Source organism: Oxyura jamaicensis, chromosome 22 (genome assembly GCF_011077185.1).
Source record: "Oxyura jamaicensis isolate SHBP4307 breed ruddy duck chromosome 22, BPBGC_Ojam_1.0, whole genome shotgun sequence".
In the NCBI taxonomy this organism is placed as follows: Eukaryota; Metazoa; Chordata; class Aves; order Anseriformes; family Anatidae; genus Oxyura; species Oxyura jamaicensis.
In genome coordinates, this window is record NC_048914.1 from 1,454,460 (window position 1) to 1,475,562 (window position 21,103).

The 21,103-nt window shown below is 59.3% G+C and overlaps 1 protein-coding gene and 3 long non-coding RNA genes across 5 annotated transcripts in view; 1 reads left to right on the forward strand and 3 right to left on the reverse strand.

Annotated features, from left to right (window-relative positions):
• TGFA (transforming growth factor alpha) overlaps positions 1–7,058 on the reverse strand; it is a 39,418-nt gene extending 32,360 nt beyond the window's left edge. The window contains exons 1-6 of the mRNA XM_035345021.1: positions 6,938–7,058; positions 3,759–3,812; positions 898–1,015; positions 332–481; positions 123–232; positions 1–44 (exon numbers count right to left, since the gene is read on the reverse strand). Of these exons, the coding sequence (XP_035200912.1) occupies positions 37–44; positions 123–232; positions 332–481; positions 898–1,015; positions 3,759–3,812; positions 6,938–6,962 (465 nt within the window). The 5' untranslated portion in view covers positions 6,963–7,058 and the 3' untranslated portion in view covers positions 1–36. The remainder of the gene's footprint in view (positions 45–122; positions 233–331; positions 482–897; positions 1,016–3,758; positions 3,813–6,937) is intronic.
• LOC118177374 lies at positions 5,536–10,065 on the forward strand. Its single transcript, XR_004755770.1, has 2 exons — positions 5,536–5,934; positions 9,712–10,065. It is a non-coding gene; the product is annotated as an uncharacterized LOC118177374 (long non-coding RNA).
• Positions 7,630–15,974, reverse strand: LOC118177375. 2 transcript variants are annotated; one of them, XR_004755772.1, is made up of 3 exons: positions 15,725–15,974; positions 15,348–15,636; positions 7,630–8,372 (listed from the first exon to the last, which is right to left on the reverse strand). It is a non-coding gene; the product is annotated as an uncharacterized LOC118177375 (long non-coding RNA). The 2 variants fall into 2 exon arrangements; XR_004755771.1 differs by lacking the exon at positions 7,630–8,372 and adding an exon at positions 8,440–9,008.
• A 1,376-nt stretch (positions 15,975–17,350) lies between these two features.
• LOC118177373 lies at positions 17,351–18,683 on the reverse strand. Its single transcript, XR_004755769.1, has 3 exons — positions 18,364–18,683; positions 17,624–17,820; positions 17,351–17,524 (listed from the first exon to the last, which is right to left on the reverse strand). It is a non-coding gene; the product is annotated as an uncharacterized LOC118177373 (long non-coding RNA).
• Positions 18,684–21,103: the final 2,420 nt, after the last annotated feature.

Genomic DNA, 21,103 nt, shown 5'->3' on the forward strand with positions numbered 1-21,103 from the left:
CGGCGTCCTGGCTCGGCTGCGGCAGCTCCGGCTGCGTCAGACGACTGCGGGAGAAGAAGAAGGAGGGAGGGGGGTCAGGGGGGGCCTCGCCGTGCCCGCCCGCCCCCGGCACCGTCCCGTACCCGTCTCGGCGTGGCAGCAGGACGCGCCGCCCTTCAGGAGCCCGGCCGGCTTCTCCTGGCCGCAGAGGGGTTCCCGGCAGCACCCGCAGCGCTTCCGCAGCCGGCAGCAGCTGCGGGACAAAAGGGGGGGGGGGCAGCGATTGAGGTTCGGGGTCCTGCGTCGCACCCCAAACGTCCCCCTCGGGGGCCGAGGGTCCCCCCCCACTCACTGTATGAGCACGCAGACGGCGATGAGCACGACCGAGGCCACCACGGCCACCACCACCAGGGCGGTGATCGTCTGCTTCTTCTGGTTGGCGGCCACCACGGCCAGGAGGTCGGCGTGCTCGCAGCGCGTCCCCACGTAGCCCGAGTGGCACCTGCGGTGGGAGAGGGACAGCAGCGTCACCCCTGGGGGGGGCAGGGACGGGTTCAGCCCCCCCCCCCCCCCCCCCCTCGCACCCCCTTTTTGGGGAATTTCAAGCCGAGATTGTTTGTCTCGGGTGCTTTTTTCCCCAGCAAAACCCACGCTGAAGTCAGGGTGGCGCCGGCACCCCGCGGAACGGGGCACGTGCCACCCCGTGGCGCGGCGGCTGTGATTTTTGTCACCCCCCTCCCCGTATGGCAGCGCCCCCCGATTGCTCCTGCGGCGCCAGCAGGTCCTCGGGAGCACCCCTTGGTGGCTCCGCGGCTCCTCATCCTCGCTCCAAAGCCAAACCCGGGCTCCGAGGCACCTCTCGGGGGGGCGCAGCCCCGTTCTCCCCCCCGCGGCCGCGCTCCCCGAAGCGGCTCTTACACGCACGCCGGCTTGTCCTCCTGCACGAGGAAGCGGCAGGTCCCGTGGAAGCAGAACTGGCTGTGGGAGTCGGGGCACTCGTTGAAGTGGGACCGCACCGCCGCCGCCACCGGTGGACCTGCAGCGGGGAGAAAAAAGGAGGAAAAAGAGGAAAAAAAATTTAAAAAGGTGTTTTTTGCTATTTCGCCGCGACTGCTGGATGTCTCCGTCCACCTACACGAGCCCACATCGGTCCTATCCAAGCCCCCCCAGGGGAAATAAGCCTCGCAGGCACTAGAGGAATCTACTTAAGAGGTTAAAACGGGGGTGGAGAGAGTTAAACAACTGCCTCGGGGGCTGCCCCAGCCCCGAATTTGGGGAGGGAGCAGCGCCGCGCGCCGGGGATGCTGGTTTCCATTACGCCCCGCGCTGGTTTGAATTATCCTCCGCAGCAGAGACGGAAAACAAATATCCTGCTTTCGGATTAGCCCTCGCATAAAAGCACATCCGATCGCTGTCGTTTCAAAGCCACCTCAAGTTCCTGTTGCTGTGAATTTATGGCAGGCCGGGGTAATTAAACCCACGTCTGCCGAATGCTTCCGGGTCCCGCGCGAGGCGCAGCCAGCCGAGACCCCGCACGTGCCCGGGGAGATGCTCGGATCCCCCGGGGGGGGTCCCGGGGCAGCATCCTCGGGTAGCCGGGAGCTGGGATTTGGTTTTGCTTTTGGAAAAAAGCCGCTGGCCTCGCGACGGCATCGCTGAAACCCAGCGCGGGCAGCGGTCGAAGTCCCCGGCCGCTCTGGGATGTTTCCTCTGTGAGATGAAAGCTGCAGCGCATCGAGCCCCCTCGCCACAAAAACCCCATCCTCGGGGGTGGGTTTATGTCAGAGAGCCCGGTCTCTCCCTGCTCATGACTTCACCCTCTCCCCTGCCCTACAAAATCAGCCCTTTGGGGGATTTTAATGCACAAAGACGAGCCTTAAAGGGAGTTTTTCCAAAGTTTTTGCAGCCCAGCCACGGGTCGTGCTCGTGGGAAGAGGTCCCCGAGTGGCACAGGCGGACGGGGATGAGATGTGCCAGCCCCTGAGCACCCTGCCCGCACCGCTCCATCCTCCAAAACCCCCGACTGCTCAGGGGAAAAAGCCTCGTTCAGCCCTTGCACCACATCCCAGCGGGAAAAGGATCTCGCAGGGACCTGGAGCAGCACCCGCCGGGGCACCGCGTCCCCCCCGGCCCTCCTGGCTCGCATTAAGCAGCCGCCGGCGCTCGCAGCTGCCGGCCACATTGCAGCCGCGGCGCGGGCAGCACCACGGAGCCCTGGCCCACGTCCCAGTGCCCCGGCTCCGGCTGTTTTTGGGTGCGTGGGGGGCTCAGCTTCGCCTCCTGCCCCCTCGGTGCCCACCCAGACGCTCGCCCCGGCGCTCGGGGAGCCGCTTCCTTCGCCACGCGCCGGCCAGCGCAGCTGACCCATCCCTTTCCCCAGCCCGGAGAGGTTTCCGATCCCTGCCAGGAGCCGTTGGCTGCTTTTTAACCTGGTGCCGGAGGAAATCGGCTGCTCGCGGTCCTGCCGAGGCTGCTTTGCTTTGAGCAGCCACAAACCACGGAACGCCGCGGCAGCCGGCTCGATCCCCGCGGCAAAACCGCCTCGTGCTGCTTTGGCCCCAACCTGAGCTTGAGAAACGGCAGCGAGGAGAAACAGAGGGGAGGGCTCCCGGCTCCCCATTGTGCTACTTTTATGAATGAGGCGATTTATCGGGCGCGAGCGGCTCAGTGCCGCCACGAGCCAGCTTCAGGCCCCGGCCCCGCAGGAGCTGCAGGGCGGCTGGCGAGCAGCATCCCACCTCGGGGGCGAGGGGAAGCGCTCCCTCCTCTCCCCGGGGCTTCCCAAATCGCAGCACCTCGCAGCCTCAGCGCCCAAATTGCCCCGGCTCCCAGCCAAACCTGCCGCAAAGCCGCAGCAGGACCAGGCTTCCCCGTGTGCCGAGCGTCTGCTCTCTAGGATGCGCCCCGCACAAAGAGGGCGTTTTGGAAATCAGCACCGCAGAGCCCTTTTGCCTCGCTCCCCGGGGTCTGGCACTGCTTTTCCCTGGGAGGGATGCTGCAAGCACGGAGCAGCTCTTGCATCGCTGCCCTCTGCTGAAAAACATCGGGTTTGGGACGCCGAGCCGGGTGCAGGGCTGCTGCTCCGGCACAGCTCTCGTTTTCCGCAGCGGGGGAAAAAAAACAAACAGGCAGCACTCGGCTCTGCTCCTGCACCCCGGGCATCGCCCCAGCGGCGGCATTTCACGCTCCAGCTGGTTTCAGATGGAGCAGCCGGGCTCGCGCCGCCCCGCCGCACCTCCGGAGGCTCAGGGCAAGGTGCTGCCCCAGAGCCTGGCCGTCCGCGGCCTCAGGAAAACATTTCTCCTTCCAGACAGCACCAGGGCATCGCTTATCCTCGAAGCTTTATGTTGGGATAGCTGCAGGGAACAGGACTGGTCCTGAACGGAGAAAACCGCCCCGAATTCGCCCTGTGTGGCCGTGCCCTGCAGCCCTGAGCTCTCCGCTCCCGCCCCTGCGGCGCCGGCACCGCAGCGCCCGCGGCACGGCGAGGGAAACCAAGCAGGAAACCTCCGAATCGCCGACGTGCTCCCGTCCCGACGAGGAGGAAGGGGAAACCTGACCGCAAGCACCGCGTTGCCTTTCCCCTGGCGCTGACACGTCGCAAGCCCTGCGCAGCCAGGAGCCCCCCGTCGCCCGATGCTCGCCAGGGCTCCTGCGCCCACCCGGAGCCCGCGCGGCTCCGCAGGAAGCTGTCGTGGGCTGGGTTACAGCAGATGAACCACGGCGGGGTTTCCTCCGTCGCTTTTCCAGCGGCATTATTACGAGTAACTCAAACTCACCGCTCAGGGCCGACGTCGTGTTCTCCAGGGCATGGCACACAGCTACCAGCACGCCTGCGGAGAGAGCGCAGAGAGGGGTCAGAGGAGCTGTCCCGACCCGGCTGGGACCGAAAATTCTTTTGGCTTCAGAAAGCAAGAAAAAAAAAAAAAACACCCTAAAAAGCCTAAAAAGGAACTCAAGATAAGCAGGACAGGGCGCGCTGTGCCGTCACGGCACCTGCAGGGCCCCTGCTCGCCCCCGCTCCAGCCTGGGAGACCACGGGGCCGTGGCTGTGAGCCGAAGCGTCCCAGCATCTCCTCAGCCCTTCTCCAGCCGCCCCCGGCTCGCGGGTGCCGAAATCCCCGCTCGAGGACACGCAGCCCCCAAATTGGGTCTTTTTGTAGGGAGAAGGGTTTGGGAAAGCCTCCGAGGGTTTAAGCGGGTGGCTCGGCCCCAGGGTGCGAAGCCAGCCGAGAGCAGCAGAGCCTCCCACAACCTCTGCCCGCAGACCCCTCTTTGACCCAATTACTCGCACGGGTTTAATTAAATCATGCAGAAAGCTTCAGCTGAAGGCAACGAGCACGAGACAAAACCGGGAGGCTTGCTCCCGTGGCTCACCAAACCGAGCGAACAACCGCTCCGTTATTTTTTCGGGGTGGATTTCCCCATTTTGGCTTCTCCCCACCAGCCCTGCTCTCACCTTGCCCCACGGCACCGCAGCCCCTGCCCGCCCCCCGTGTTTTCTCCCCAGGGAAGCGGCGTTGGGGGCCGTGCCCTGCCTCCTCCCAGCCTTTTTTTCCCCCCCTCACACAGAGCTGGCCGGGGTTACGCCAGGGCTGGCAGCGGGAGATGCTCGCCCGGCGCGACGTCCTCCCTGCCCCTCTCCCCTCCTTTGCGCGAGCCGAGGAAACTCCGGGCGTTATTTTGGGAAATGGCTCATCCCTGTGTCATAGGGCGGTCGCATCATCCCCTCCTGCTTTCTTGTTCGGCCAGCCCGGGAGCCCGCGCTCGGCCCCGGGGGCTCCGGCGGTGACGCCCCCGCCGCTCTCCACCGATGGGCACGGCGCCCGCCCGCGCTCAAGCCGTTTGGGCCGGCCGAGCCCAGCCAAAAAAGCAGCCCGGCTCACCCCGTGAGCTCACCCCGGCCTTATTTGCTGCTCCACCTCCCTTTGCGTCACCTCTCGCTCTCCACTTGGCAAGGGTTTCGTGGTTCTGGGCCGCTCCTCTCCCCCCCGTGAGTCCCCCGAGGGCCAGGGCCGAGCAGTGCGGGGACACGGGGCAGCCCCCGCAGCGCGGCGTGTTCCTGCCATTATCCCACCCCCCAGTCCCAACCCCCTGCGAGCAGGATGGAGATGCTTTCCCCAAAAGCCAACCGACCCAGCCCTACGCCACCTTTCCCAGGGGGATCTTCACCCCCGCTCCCAGCCCCGGCACCCCGGCCGTCGTCAAACGTTCCCCATCTTTGTGCCACCCGTTGGGTTTGGGAAGGTCTCAACAGGAGCACCAAGGAGTGAAGATCTCCCAAAAACTCACGTTCCTGGCACAGGACGCCCAATGCTCAAGACAAGACGTAGCTTTGCCAACAGACCGAGTCCCACCTCGTGCCTTGTTCCCACCTTGGCTTCGTCCCCACCGCGGTCCCAACCGCCGCCACCACCCCTCCGGGCATCCCCATCCATCCCAGCCCCGTCTCCGGCAGCTCACAGCCGGTACCTCTGCTCCTGGAGCTGCCGCTCAGCGCCGTGGCTTGTTTCCTGCCTGAAGTTTTCCCTCCTAATCAGCTTTGCTCATGTTTTCCCCTTGGCTTTGGAGATTAGCCCTCTGCAGCCGCCAGGTGCGTATATATGGAGCGAGGGGGAGGAGGCTCCAGTTTCCCTCGTTATTTTAAGCGAACGCTCCAATCTATTGTTTGGATAAGGTTGAGAAAAGCGCTCCTACCAGGACGCGGCGGCGACTTAAACAAAACCGGGCTCGAGGCCGACAGAAGCCAGACGGCCCCGGGAGCGCCACCGCCGAGGGAAGCCAAGAGCTGCCTGCGAGGGGAAACCCGCGGCTCGGCCCCAATGTGGGCAACCACCAGGGCCGGGGAGGAGCTCCAAAACCCCACAGGTAGCAAAGCAGCGGGAGCAGCAGGGACCTGGATATCCCCAAATCGAGGGATCGAGGCTGGGGCTGCCGGGACAGCGGAGCTTTGGGGTGGGGGCTCGCATGAGGGATGCTCTGTGCAGAGCTGGAGCCCTTCGGCACAGGAACCGGGGGGCTGGGGGTCCCTGGAGGGAGTGGGATGGGAGCGGAGCAGGGAGACGGTGCGGAGCACAAAGAGGGAGACGTAGGGCTGAGACCGGCGGTGGTACCAAATCCGAACGGCGCTCGCCTCGTGCCGCATCCCCCCGGAGCCAAGCGCAGCCGCAGGTCCCCTCGAGGCTGGCCCCAAGCAACTCGCAACCCGTTTCTCTTTGGGATAGCAAAGCAGGAGGGATGCAGCCCAGCAAACGCCCCCCCCCCGGAGCAGGTCCCTGCCATCCTCCCCATCCCGCGGGGCTCTCGGCACTCCCCGAGCATCGCGAGCGGCACCTGCCAGCCTGGGGACACGGCCACGGCCCCGCAACCCCTGCTCGTCGCAGGGTGCCCCCAGCGAAGGAGCACCTTTTAATTGCAAAGCAGGCACCGCGCCGCGGCTAATTAAACCTACCCTAAAATAAATTAAAGGGACTTAGCGGGCTCCTTCGCCGTCGAGGCCGTACGCAGAGGCGAGCGAGCCGTCGCGAAACGCGCCTTCCCGCAAGCAAGGAGCGGTTTGAGCAAATAACTCGGGGAGGGAAGGAAGCCAAATATTTTGGCGGATCGGGGAAGAAAAGCGCTGCAGAAGGGCAGCGGGGGCCGGTGCCTCCCGCGGGGCGAGGATGCTCGGGGGGCTGACCGCGGGCTCCCCGCTTCGTGGCTGAACGCTGGGGGGGTCCCAAAACCCCCTGGAGGAACGGGGCGAAGCCGGGCGAAGCTCGGGGGGAGGCTCCCAAGGGGCTCCAGCCCCGCAGCCCCCCGCTTCTCCCCGCGGCACCAAGGGGGTGCGCGGGTTGCGGGAGAGCCCCGGCCCCCCCGCCCCAGACCTCGCTCCCCGCTGCTGGGCGGCCACGACCCGGCCCCGAGCGTGCCTCGGTCCCGCTCCCGGTCCCGCTTCCCTCCCCTCCCCAGCACGTACCCAGGGCCAGCGCTGCCGCCGGCATGGTGGAGCTGGAGGTGGCGGTGGCCGTGGCGAGCGCCCAGAGCGCGGCGGGGCCGAGGGGCCGGGCTCCGCGCCGGCGGAAATGGGCGCGGACTCCGCCGCCAGCCACTGCGGGCCCCGAGGCCCCGGCCCCGGGGCGGAGCCGCCCGGCCCCCCGCTGCCCGAGGCCCGGGGAGCTCCCGGGAGCTGCCCCCCGCTTGGCTCCGTCCCCCTCAGTCCCATAGTTTTTTTGTTTTTGTTTTTGGGGTCCCCCCTGCACGCCCACCCGGGGTGATCCCCCCTTGGCTTCGCCTCAGTGAACCCCCCCCCGGGGGTTGCCCAGCACATGCTCGCCCCTCACTCCCCCATTTTGGGGGGGTTTGGGGTCTGCTGGGGGTGATTCCCCCTGACTTCGCCTCAGCGAATTAACCCCCCCCCCCAAAGGGGGTCCCAAAACCCTCTGGCTTTTGGCAGCGGGGCCCTGCTTTGCTCGTAGGAGGCGAAGGGCCGGGAGGAAGGCAGCAACCGGCCCTTCCCTCGGCGCGCACCGAGCCGCCGGATTGCTTCACTAACCACAAGCGCATTCCTTCAGCTGCTGCTGGCCAAGGGCCTACGCCCCTTCCTCTCCGATGCAGATCTCACCTTGGTGATCCAAGCCTTTGTCATCCCCAAATCAATAGGGCCGCGCCGCAGCCAAGGCCACCTGGGAGCCTGGGGCAGGGCAGGCGGCAGGGCTGGGAACGCGGCACGGGGCCCCCCATGATGGAAAACCGGGCGGTGGCGAGCGCATCTGCCTGGGGAATTGTCCCCAGGGGCCTGTGATGGGCCACGTCCAACCCTTGTGCTTCACTCGTGTGGCTCCTGGGACGGGGGCTGGCCTCGAGGCATGGGGACGAGCGTGGTGGCACGAGGGGATGAGTGTGGTGGCACAAGGGGACGAGCACGGTGGCACGGAGGGGACCCCCCATGTGGGGCCGGTGCCGCAGGGACACCCCGCGGCCATGCCCGCGCCGAGGCAGCGTCTCCGCGGGAGCCTCGCAGCGCACGGGAGCTGCTCCCAAGCCTGTGGTTTGAGCCGAGCCGAAACTTCCAGGCGTTCCCAGGTGATACCATCTTCTTTTAGCATTTGAAAGCGGCTCTGCGCAGACGAGGGGCTGGGAAATCGCTGCTCCACACGTTTCCAGTCCCCAGACGCCCAATGCTGAGTTTTAAGCCCAAGCGTTTCGGCGCAGCAGACGCCACCTAGCTCCTAAAATCCCGCTTTTTCAGCCCAACACTGTGGGCTGCACAGCCTGGGTGGGCTTTGTCCATCCCCATGCTCCCACCCGAAACAGCTCGGCTCCAGCACGCCCTGCTGGGGATGGTCCCCCTGAACGTGGCAGGGATGGGAAGTGGCCAGCACCGGGACACCGCTCGTGGGCAGATACGGCCGCTGGGAAAAACAAGAAACAAGCAGCTGCTGAGATCTGGGGTGGCTGCGGGGCCGGGCAGAGCTTCCTCCCGTCCCACACGGGTCACCGAAACCTCCTCCAGCAGCAGGTGATTCAGGTCCTAGCCACCAGCTGGAAGCACCCGAAGGAAAACCAACCTGCGCCGACCCCGGCTGCAGCCCAGCGCAGGCCAAGCCACCCTGTTTCCCTCCGTGCTTGCCTTTCTCCCCTCCCACGTGCTGATAGCCGTGATATTTATTTGTAAATAGATGCTTCCTCGTTTGCAATATTCCTCCCACTCCTGGTGTGAATCACTTGTGGAAGCAATTGCTGCCTCCGCAAAAACTGGAATTGTGGCAATTCGGAGTGAATCAGGGCAGGGTAACAAAGCTGCCGGGGTAGGGGCGGAGGAGGAGAGCTCGGCGGTGGAGCAGCCGGGGAAAACGGAGAGCAGGAGGTGCAGAGGAAGCTGGGGATGCTGGCAAATCCTAGAAAGCCGGCCGTGAGGTAACAGGCAAGTCGGAACAAAAGGCAGCCTTCCTCCACGCGTGAGGATGCTCTGAAAAAGAGCAGCGGTGTAACAGGGCAAAAAACGTGGCTCTGTAGTCATGTGCCAGCTGGGTAATCAGAGAATACCACTTAAAATGAAATACATATAATTTTTCTCCCCTTAATTTTAATCATTTTAATCAGACGCCTATAATTACTTTTAAGAGAAGGAGCAATTCCGCCAGCCAACGAGCTGGGGTCGATCAATGCCAGGCAGCGGCAGGTCTGCAGCCAGCCGGAGCTGGCCCCTGCCCTCTCCTGAGGATTTTTGGGCTGTGCCAGCCTGGCCTCACCCGCTGCACCGCTGCTTTCCGGCCACGAGCTTCACAGCCCTGCAACCAGCAGCGGCTCCGGCCCCAGCTTTCACGTAGACTGGCGATTTTCATGCTCTTCCCACTGTTATAAAACCACAAAAACAATTATTTAATTGTTTCTCCCAGATGCTGGCAAGGTGCAGCCAGTGCTGGGAGGCTGGGTGTTTTTTTTTTTTTTTTTCCTTCTTTTCGAATTGCTCTTTGTCAGTGGCTTATTCTGGGTTTTGAGATTAAATGGGTTATTTATGGGCTCCAGGTTAGGTGGAACTGGGGGGCAGATTCTGCCTCGCTCAAAGCCGCGGCGGGGACTGGCAGCCTGCAACCCGAACCCAGCACTCTGCCCTAACAAATCGATCAATCTAGGGCGAAACCCTAAAAAAAAACTATTAAAAATAATAATCTTGCTTTTCACAAAGTTGGGAGGATGTGTTTTTTATGTATTTATTTATTTATTTTTAAGCTTTCCTTTGCCTTCCAGCAACCCAGCTCCCTCGCAGGCAGTTATTGAGGCTGGAGGGCGACGGCTCAGACCGCTCTGCTCTCAGAGTGAGAAAACCAAAGCAAGGGCCTGGCAGAGCACAAATCGAGCCGCTACTTCAAGCCATTACCCACAGCAAAACGCGCCCCACGCCTGGACCGTGCAGAAGCCGCAAGGAGCTCTCAAGCCTCACTTAAGCCCCAGTAATAGGAGGGGAATTTTGCTGGCTTGGGGCATAAAGGCGAGTGTCACGGTTCGGAGGAACCTCTCGGCAGGACGAGCTCCTTGTCCGTCCCCGCCACAGAGATGCCTTTAATCTCAGCTTAAAATATTCTGACGTGGCGGGGGAAAAAAAGGAAAAAAAAAAAAAAAAAGGTCCATCTATATCCTGCCCCGCAGCAGCATGTAACAAGGGGGCTGTGTGTTTGTGTCCAGCATAAAAGACTCCGGCCGCGTATTTATCTTGGATTGTGAACGTGAAAATTAGGCACAGCGAAAACATCGCCTCTCCCGCTCTCCGCCCCCTTCCCCGATTTCTCGCACAAACCCAAATTGTAGCCACCGGGATGTTTTTGGCTTCTGCTTTGAAGGGAGAAATCAATCAGGTGGCAGCAGCCAGCGGAGGCTCAGGCGTCCCCCTGTTTATTTTCTTTACGTATGGTCCCAGGATAAATTAAATATTTCGCCCAAGGTCAGCGCTAACTGGTGCGGCTGCTCGGGAGCTCACGTTCCCCTCCCGCAGGCTCCCCACAGAATTTGGCGAAGCCCCCGTGATGCTCAGCCCCCAACCCCTTTCCCCACCACCCCAAATTTTGACCCTGAGCCAGGCTGCCCGTGCTCCCACGAGCTCGGGCCGGGCTCGGAGCGCATCCACCCAGCCCCTCCGACGTTTCCTCTGGCGCGTAAGCCGCCTGCCTGCTAAAAATGGGGGCCTTATTTCATTTTTTTTTTTTTTCCTGGCTTTATCTTGCAGCGACCGGTTCTGTTTTTCTGCCAGCTTAAAAGGCTCTTTCATAGCCGGTATTTTCCCCTGTGAATGTACATTTTATTCAAGTCTTTTTTTTTTTCTTTCCTAAATAACTTCTTGGGGTTTTGTTCCTTACCAGACATTTTCTTTAGCTCCCCAAATTATGTTTATGGACATTCTTTGCAGCGAGCCTGTATAAATAAAGGATTTTTTACCTACGGGCTCCTCAGCTCAAGCCCGGCCCTTGTCATCGCCACTAAAAAGGGCTTTGTTGGCTGCATTAACGAAGCTGGTTTCAGGCTGGCACCTCTCGAGCTAGTGTCAATAGTGCAAGGGGCTGTTAGCAGGAGGCTGTATTATATATATTTATCTTCACCCAGCAGCGGCAGGGCTGGAATAGGGGCTGCCCGGTGCGATGCTGAGCGAGCAAAAAATCTCTCTTTTGGTGCAAGAGGGGAAGGCGGTGGGGACGATGCTCAGCGGGGCAGGAGGTGGCCGTGGGGTCTCCCCGCCGGGTGTTGTGGCTGCCCCGGGGTTACGGGCTCGCTGCGAGCCGCTGCGGTCGCCCGCGGCCGAGCTCATTTCCCCCGCAGGTCGGTGGCACGACACAAGGGGCATTCAGCTGCGGTGGCGAGCAACCCAGCTCGCACCAGTGCACCGCTCCCGGCTGCACGTCGGTCCGTGCCCTTAAAAATCCCGAGGCTGTGGGGTGGTTTTCACCCTTCCAGGGGGGTGGCTGGGCTGCTCGGGGAGCATCGCGGCGGGCGGCTTCGCAGCAGGACCCCTGTGGGCAGCAGCAGTGGGAGGTTTTGGGGTGGCTTTGCTGCTGGAGCAGCTCCCAAAATGCTGGCTGAGCACAGCGGGCAGGTGCCAGGAGGCTTGGGATCCCCTCACAGCACAGGTGGGACCTGCTGGATGAAGTATCCGAGATGTTTAGGCAAGGTATTCAGGCTAGGGAGGCCTTCCCCTGCCCTTTCTCCCTTTCCAGGGTAAACGGACCTCAGCGTTCACCAGAGGAAAAGGAGCACAGAAGCCAGGACCCGCGGCTGAACAGAGCCCTTCAGTCTCCAGGCCATTAATCCTCCGCCACGCAAGGCGCCGCGGCAGGTCACAATGCACGGCACATGCCCGAGCTTGATGCATTTGCCCTTGTTCTGCTTGTTTATCCCTCGCTTGCATTGTGCCCGTCCAACGCCGCTCGCAGCGCTGAGTCAGCGCCCGCCACAGCAGCGGGGCCACCGTCGGTGTGACCCCGTCCCCGTGCACCTCCTGGAGAAAAAATCGAGGGTGGCCGGGGCAGGAGGACGATGCTGGACGTGGGAACCTGCCTGCGAGCCCACGGGGCTGACTCACACCCCCCCTTCCGAGGAGGAGATGAAGGCGAAGGGATGGCAGCGCCCCGCAGCTCCCGGGACGGCCGGGGGAGACACGGGTGAGTCAGCCCGGCAGGAACGGCAGGAATTCCTCCTGCCAGCCCTACCTGCCCCGGGAACTCGCACACAGGTAGAACAGGTCCAGTTGTTCTCCGCTGCCATAACTCCTCCGGGATGAGAGAGACCCTGGAGGGGATCAGATGCTCCCCAGCCCTTGGAGATCCTCCGAGATCTCGCAGCACCCAACACCTGCGTTGCCTGAGCAAGACAAGCATCAGGAGAGAGAGAGGGCTTGGATCTGCACCAAAGCCCAACGCGATGTCAGCGCACAGATATTTTCACGCTGCCTTTACACCCCGTGGCCTCCTGCTAGACTGGAACAAGCCCTGAACTTGGCTCAGCGGTGGGAAGAGACTGGAACGAGCTTCCTGCAGACAGGAAGGCTGAGACGTGAAGGCAGCCATGGGGCTGTGCCACCCACCGGGGAGGCTTGTGACAAGCACGGGAGGTGACACCAGGAGGCTGGGCCGGTGACAACACAAAGCTGGGTGCCAACGGGACAAGGAGGTCCATCCCCATGGCCAAGGGACATCCGAGGCTCATTTTAAGAACTGCGCAGGGTCTGGAGCCCTCCTGCCAAGATCTCACCGAGGGACGCGGAGCCTGTAATAAAACATTTGCCTCTCAGGCAGAGCTGCCTGGGGCAGAGCCCTGCCGTGCGGAGCCAAGGCAGTGGCTGGCAGCAGAAGGACGGGCAAACATTTTGGCTGGAAGAGCCGGGGAGCCCCGCGCTCGGCTCACGTGGCCGCCGGGCTTGACAACACTGAGCCGATTTTGCTCGCTTGCAAAACAAAAATTCGCCGCTGGCCCGGCTCCAAGCCTGGAAAATTTCGAGTGCACGGAGCAGCCTTGGCAAAGCAGGGAGACGATGTCAGGGGCTGCGTGCGCACGCACGGAGCCGCGAAAACCCAGCCTGCGACCGCTGCAGCAGCGGTGCCACGGCACGGGGTGATGCAACCACCTGGGGACGTGAGTCAGGGCCGGGCTCTGTCGCAGCCCAGCAGCTGAGGATGTGCCCCAGGGAGTGACAGCGCTGGCGCAAGAAGGGGAATTCAAGCAGGGAGAAGGGAATGAGTTTTCTGGGGATTGTTGCTATTTCGGGGCGAAGCTGCAATGGTTTCCTGGCGTGTGACGTCGCGCCTCAGCTGGGTGACGGCTTCTGCCCCAGCGCGGTTTGTTTCACAAGAGCTGCTCCAAGAAAACACCCACATCAGCGCCTGCTGTGCCCGCCAGAAGTCACGCAATGGCTGCTTGGTTTGGTTTCCACGCCGTATAGGTGCCGGGAGCCCTCCGTCCTCACAGGGCAGCAAGCAGCAGGTGCAGCCCCAGCAGCAGAGCCGAGCGCCCCCAGCTCCGACCCGGAGCCCCGGCACCACGGCTCACCCGCACACCCTGCAAAACTCCTCAGAGGCGGCCTCAAAAGGCCAGACAGCACCAGAAAAAAAACCTAAAAACTGAATCCTTTTCATCTCCCGTCACACCAAGCACAACAAAAAGCTTGCTGCATAGATCTGCGCCACCCAGCCCCGCTCGGGTGGAGGCGCGGATTCGGCGGGCACGGTGGCAGCGCATGGGGGGCCTGGCAGCACCGGCTGCCCCTCGCTGGCTGCCCGGCTCTCGGCAGGGCCAGGCATTTAAACGGGCTGAAAAGGAACCGGAGCACAAAACGCCGCACAGAGCATCACAAAGGCGGCCTGACGTCAGGGCGCTGGGAGGTGAAAGGCTCCGGGCCAGGAGAAGGGAAGCTGTGTTTGAAAAATGACAATTTCTGTCTAGGAAATGCAAGGGCCGTGAAAGGAGCCCTTCTTCGGGGCTCTCCAGGAGCCAGGGCACAGAACAAGAAAAGTCTTTGAACGGCTCTGTACGCTGCTCGGCAGCCTGCCAGGAGGGCTCGCGGGAGCCCGGCGGAAAAATCTCTGCAGGCTCGCTCGGGGAGACACCGAGCGCGGGCAGCCCCAGGCCGAGCTCCTCCTGTGGGGCAGGGAAATGCCGCGAGCACCCGGCTTCTCCCCGGCTCTCCTCTCGTTTTTGCAGGTGTGAGAGCTGGGGGATGGCCAGGTCCCGTCGGGAAGGGCACTACAGGGAGCTGGGGGACAAGAGAGAGGAGGGAAAAAAGCCCTCCTTGACCACACGCGCCCTTGGTCGGTGGAAGGTTTGCCTCAACCCAACGTTGTGCCCCTAACGAAGCGTGCAGAAATGATGTCCCATTAAAAAGCACGGGTCATTCGGAGTGAGACACCGAGGGTGCGTTTAGATAAGGGCCATGCATCGCATCCCATGAATGAGATGGGGATTTGCCTGCTGGACTCCCTGACGTGGCTGGTTTGTGCAATGCCCCGTCGCCAACATCGAGGTGATGCTGACATACCAGGGCAGGTGGGACAGGGATGGGGAACGGCAATCAGCACCCAGTTCCTTCCCGTGAGCCCCAATTCCTTCCCGTGAGCCCCAGGGGACCTGGGCTGAGCCACAAAGCTCACCTTCCCTCAGCCCCACCTCGCACAATTCTCACTTCTCTCCTATTCACTCCCCCAAACACCACTATGCACCTAACAACGGCAATTAAAAGACAGAAGAGGACCTGGCAGGGCTGCTCAGCTCCCCCCGGCTGGGGCTGCTCCTCAGAAAACAGCCGCCAGATGAGCCGTGGTGGCTGGCAGAACACAGAAGGCCACTTCCCAAAGGTCTGCGATTCCTGTTTTCTAAGCCCCGTTTAACTGAAAAGGGAACCAAGTGTGGCCTCGTGTGTGACCTGCTCGCTCCGGCTGCCCTGAACTCTTTGGCCTCCTGCAAAGTTCCTCGGATGCCAGGATAAGATTTAGCAGGAGGAAGAGGTTTTATGGTTTTTTTTTTGCAGGCTGGGCAGCTTCAGGCCAGGCTGCAGAGCCAGGAGCCGCACAGAGCACAGGACCAGGAGAGCCCAGCCTGGGGTCTCCCCCCTGATCTGGGCGCACGCAGCGGGTTGCTGGGAGGATGGTGCCATCTCCTGGCACCGCAGGGCTTTTCCCACCCGGCAGTCACCCCTCATCCACCAGGAACCAAGGATGTTTTCCCCTGCGAAGGGCCAGAACCGAGCTCCTTTGGCACAGGCAGGGAAACCGAGGCGCAGAGCGGTGCCACTGCTGGCCCACGAGCACCAGCAGCAAGGGAGCTGCAGCGTGTCCCTCTGCTGTCACCTGGGGACCATCCTGCCACCGAGCCCAACCAAACCACCCGTCCCCTGCATCCCACCTCACCTCTCAGCACTTGTCCATGGGGCAGTCAAACCTTAGCTCCCGGGGAGCTGCCATCGGGCAGCCTGGGGGATGCTGGAGGAGCGAGCGGCAGCACAACGCGAACTGCAGGGTCAGGTTCTGCCTCTCACTTAAATCCAGAAATAAGTTGAGTTTTCTTCTAGACCTCCGAAGAAGTGGTATCGGGAACAAGTCCATCTCCAATGTCCATCTTGCACTTCGGAGAAGAGATCCTCACCTTCCTTAAGCATAACCTCACAGGCATCGTTCGATAGCTGAACTGCAAAAAAAGCTACGAAAAAAAGATTAAGTTTTTTAGTTCAGGCTGAAACAAAACAGGCATCTTTGGGGGCTGCAGAGAAGGAAAAAAAAAACAACACTCCGAGCACAGAGCTGCAGGCCAGCCCGGAGCTGGTGCTCGCACTGGATGCCAGGCTCAGGTTGAATCCCTTGCTCAACTTCCCCAGTTTTCCTCCGGGGCTGTTTCCACGGGAAAAACTGCTTGGAAACAAAGTGCTCCCCTCCTAAATCCCGGCCTGAAACGATGGAGCACTTCCAAAATGCATATTTTTAATTGCCAGATTGGAATGTTTTGACATTTACAAGCGTTTTCTCCTCTTCGGCCAAGACCCTTTGTCGAATTAAAAGCAGCTCCGCAAAAAAAGTTGTGGTCCTTCTGTCGAGAAACCTCCACTGTGTGCAAATGGAATAATTACTTACAGCGTACAGACAAGTGATTCTTCTGTGCCCTGTTTTAAAACAATGCGGGAATCTGTCCCCTTACACTCTTGTAATACCTTATAAATTGCCAGGGATATAAGAGGGCTCGGAGGTACGGGAGGCCCGTGGAGAGCACTTGGAAGGAATTGTTTCCATGCATGAATAATGCAATACCATATATATCTATCTCTATATATATTGCTTTGCTCCTCAAAGTTGCTTTAAAGTTCAGAGGAGCTGGCAAGAGTCCACAAGACTGTAGTATTTCCAGCTTAGATTAGATTGAGAAACTTGCCTGTGCAGCACGGCTGCTGTTAAGCAATTCCTGCCCCTGGAAATCTGCTGGAGGCTGCTGCCAGGGCTCCCTGTCCCCAGTGCTCCCTGTCCCCAGGAGCGAGGACTTGTCCCTTCGGGGCACCTGGTGGGGTCGGCAGAGACAAGGGCAGCCCCAACCTCTGTCGTGCCACCCGTGTTTAGTGGGATGGCCCCCGGCTGTCTCTGCAACCACAGCGAGCTTTACTGGCATCTTTTAAATGCCACTTCGGTGCATTTAACTCATTCGGCTGCAAATAACTCACGCATTCTCTCTTTCGGTGGATTTTCAGATATTATACTTTGATTTTGGGGGGAGAATGAGTCAGATTGTTGTAGTTCTTCAGATATGGAGGGCAAAAAGGGGTAAACCCCAGAATTCACTTACAGGCACATCAGATGTAGAAATACCCGTGGCAGACCAGGGGTGCCTTCACCCAGCACAAAAGTGCTTGGAGTATTTCCATCACAGCTTTGGAAGGATTAACTTTCACCCTACACAAGTTTTCCTGATAACCATCGTGGCTTTTCTTCTTTAATAGCTTTCTGCCGTTCTTACAAATCATCCCCCAGATCCGAGGCGCACTTCTTATCATTAAATGTGTAATCAATCACTAATAAGCCCAAACGATCCAGAGGCGATTAGCTTTTGGTCTGTTTTCCATCAGGCACTCATCCCCATCAGGACGGAGCAGTTCACACACGCAGCTTTCCTGCTTTTCTCCTCTTTTTCCTCGCAGGCCACAGCAGAAAAGGCTTTCCCCGTCCCTCTGCCACTCCCTGGTGGCTTTCTAATGAAGAGGCCGGACAAAAATCAAGGGAGCTCTGCGCGTGACAGCGCCCTTAGGAAATTCCTCCCGGGGTTCACAAGGTTTGCCCTCTGCAATGAACCCGTCACCAGCTCCAGGAAGGGCAAAGTCCGCTGCCAACGGCTGTCCCCAAACACAAGCCACGACAGCACACAAACCCTTCCTCGCCGCCCGACGTCACCTGGGAGAGCAGGGCACGGCAAGAAATTCTCTTCTCGTTAATCAGCCGGGGAATATCCTGCTTCAACGGAGCAGGCAAAGCACGCTGCGGGCAAGGAATGTGGCTGCCGTGACACAAAGAGCTACTTAGAGCACTAATAAGGATGTGGAATAATAAGCCTTAAAAAAAAAAAAAGGGGGTAGGTGATAAAATGAAGCCCAGGCTTCAGACGTGTATTTGCAGGTTTGGATGCTGGAGGAGGTGGGAAGCAGATTTACCTGCTAAAACAAGCAGGCTGCTCTCTCTAGCTGCCAGGAGCTGAACAGGGAAACCCAGCCACGCTTGGCATAAGGATTTCAAGGGGCCATATGCACACGCGCTCCCCGAAGTGACACCACTCGGGTTTCTCCCACTTCTCTTGCAGGATTCTGGCAGCCAGGTGCTGTGGCTCTGGAAGTGCAGCATCCATGGAGCCCTTACGATCACCAGGAAGGATTTCTTTACAGAGCCCAGCAAAGCTTAACCCGGAGTTTTCATCCCTCAAAGGGGCTCAGAGCTTTTGTTCTACCTGAACAATGAAATCATTTCTCCCTTATTAGATCTGTACACGCAACCCCAGGTTGCAAACATGGTAACAAACGCCAGCACCGCTGACAAGCAATAAACTTCAGCCAAAGTAAAAGGAAAACACATACAGCCAGAGAAACATTTGATTATCCTCCCTTGCCACATCCAAATTAAATTCTTGCTACAACCAAAGAAAAGCTGGAGCTGTATTCAGAAGCCCAGAACAAAAAACAGCTTGCAGAGAGAACAGCAACGAGCACCAGCAACGAGCTGAGCACCAGCCTGACACGCTGCAAGGTGCCGCTCTGCAAACGCTGGGACCAGCAGCAGAGATTTTATAACATCTGTATTTCAAGTTCTGCGCTTGCTGAACTAGAGGCATCGTGCCCTACAAATCCTGCTGCCGTTCCCAACCCTGCTGCAAGATGCTGCTCGGCTGGGGGGGTGTCACCTGCGGTGCTGGGGCCACCCTGGCTCCTCTCCCAGGGGAGCACCCTGCTCTTGCTGCTCCCTAGGGCTCAGCACCCATGCAGGCACAGGGGCTGGGTGCCAGAGGTGCCTTTGAGGGATGCTGTCAGGCCGATGAGCCATCCTAAGGCTGGGGAGGATGACAGGCATAAGGAGGTTTGCTTACACAGCCAGATGTGTCACTGCCTCCACACCTTCCAGCAGGGGTGAGTCCACAGTGTCCTCAGGGAACAGACACAAACCTTTTATTTCTCTCCCCCTTTATTCCCCCAGAGGAGGTATGAGAGTGGGGGTTGTGGCTTGAGGTCCTCTAGGATGCAAAAAGGATCTTGGCTGACTTTAGATAACTACAGCGTTTTGGGGCTCTGGTCCTTAAACCTCACTGCTTTATAAGGCAGGCTCCTAAAATGCTTTAGGAAATCCATTAATCTAAAAGAAGGCGTCAGGACAGCAACTTGTCAAGGGATAAGTCCTCCCATTTCACTCCTGTGGTTAGATGAGAGGCAAGGGGTTGCAGCTTCCTCCTCAACGTGTTTTGCAATAATGGTAAATGCCATTAGATGTCAGTGTGCTCTCAGCTGTGGGGCAGGCGTGCTCTGCTCAGGAGGATTTAAGGCAGATTGTTTATCTCTGCAAGGCAGAAAGCAAAATCCAGCCCTTTCCTTCCACCCAGTTTCTGGGGGGGGGGGTGTCTCAGTGTCTCACTGCCTCGACCCGAGCAGGACCAAAATGCAGCCCTGGGGAAGCCAGAGCCTGCTCAGCTAAAGGAAACGAAGGTATCTGCAGGATGGTTTACAGCAAAAAGAACAAGCAGGGGTTGAACGTAGAGCATGCAGAGAAACAAGGTTTGACTCAGAGTGGCCAGCATTAAATATCAAAGAGCCATGACTACATTTTCATGCTGCTGTCTTGCAGAGCCCAAACTACAAATCAGCTGCTCTTCAGCTGCCTGGTTCTGCAGCCAACGTAACGCCCTGGGCCATGATCCTGCAGGGTGCGAGTGCCTTCTCAAGGTCACTGCAAGCTTCAGGGCCCAGAATATTGTAGGACCTAGGTCTGGGCACCCCTAACGCTTAGAAACCAGGGCTGAGGCCAGGGACTGACCTTTAACAAAGAGGCAGCATTCGTCCAGCACCGCGCTGTCCCTGAGGTCCTTCCCTGCTTAGAAGCACAGGAGATGAGGCCGGCCAAAACCTCCAGTTTTTGACTCCAAGAGCTGCAACTTGAAGAAAGTGTATGTAAAAATAGAGCTGGGAACACAAACACCTTGTTAATACCTAATCCTGAAAGCAAGGACAGTTGACTGGCTTGTAAGTTCGATGAAAGCTGCACCGCCCCTAACGGAGCGGGTTTTACCATCGCGGTTTTTCAGCCTGGGAAGTGAAAACATCACTGCATGACCCTCAGAGACAATCCCCCCACACCAGGAGACTGGGAAGGAAAAGGATGGCTCCTGCTTTTTTTATGTGTCAGGAATTCAGGGGAACAAACCAGCACAAGAGTCGCTTTGGATGCTGCAGAGGTGGAACAAACGGTGCATCTTGCTGCTCCTCGCCACTTCCACAGTTAAAAGCTCCAGGTATGTGGAGACTTTGGTGACAGTGGCATGGAAGCTGGTAGCGGAGGGAGTCATCTTCACATGCAGAGCAGTTTTGAAACCTCCTGTCTCCTGAAGGGATACGTTTGTGCTGTTCCTTCCACCCACTGCTTAGTATTATCACATTTCACAGGAGTGTGAAGTATCTGAACAAACAGAGCTGGGGAGCTTTGAAAAAATGCTACAAGCACCACCTACACCTTGCTGCAAATGTCAACAGGAATCAAGAAGTTCATTTCCTATGCAAGCGAAGGCTTCAAAGCAAGCCCCCCTCCTGTTTTCAACCAAAGGGAAATGCTGCTGCTGACTGCATTAGGCTCTGGAAAGACACAGCTGGGATAAACAAAGGAATGTAAATTTGGCCGAGGCATCCAGCACTCTTTCATTAGGTGGCTCGGATCTCCTGGTTTCTGACAAAGCTCCCTTCTGAGTGTCTTAATTTGCTTTACCTTGAGATGGCTTCATGTGAATGCCGGTCCTCTCGTGGGACCAGCCTGGTGCTGGGTGCTCCTTCCTCTCCTAGGTTCGGTCACCGGTGGTGGCTTTGGGTGGAGTTGGAGCTAGGTGAAAGCTCATTTGCAGTGCCAGGGTTTGCATCTAGTGTGTAGGCTGGCACAGGGATAAACACACCAGGCGTTAGGAAAATGGAGCCTTTTAACATTCCTGGTGACTGCCCATCCATTTTCTGTGAGATGATGATAATGCAAAGGATGTCATCACGTAGTTGTCTTCCTGTCGCTCTTCCGAAGAGTGATTTTGGAAACCATCATCGTCCCATACCACCTTGACAGAGGTCTTGCTGTGATTCTTTGGGAACCCTGTTGCTCAGATGCACCCCAGGAGGCACGACAGCATTTCAGTTGTTTCGGCGTGGGTGATTGTAATGGTGTCAGCAGCAAACACTGATAATCCAAACCTGCTTGTAGAAACTGGGGGTTGCTTCAGAGCCTGCAGCATCCCCTCGGCACCCCGGGATGGGACTGCAGCCCTTCTGCTCCCCTCTGATGTGTTCCGTTCCCTTTGATGTGGCGGAGTGAGCCCTGATAGGGATGAGCAGCCTCCGGCAATTGTGCTGGGAAAATGAAACTTCCCAGATCTTGAGAACACACGGCAGAGAAAATGTGTG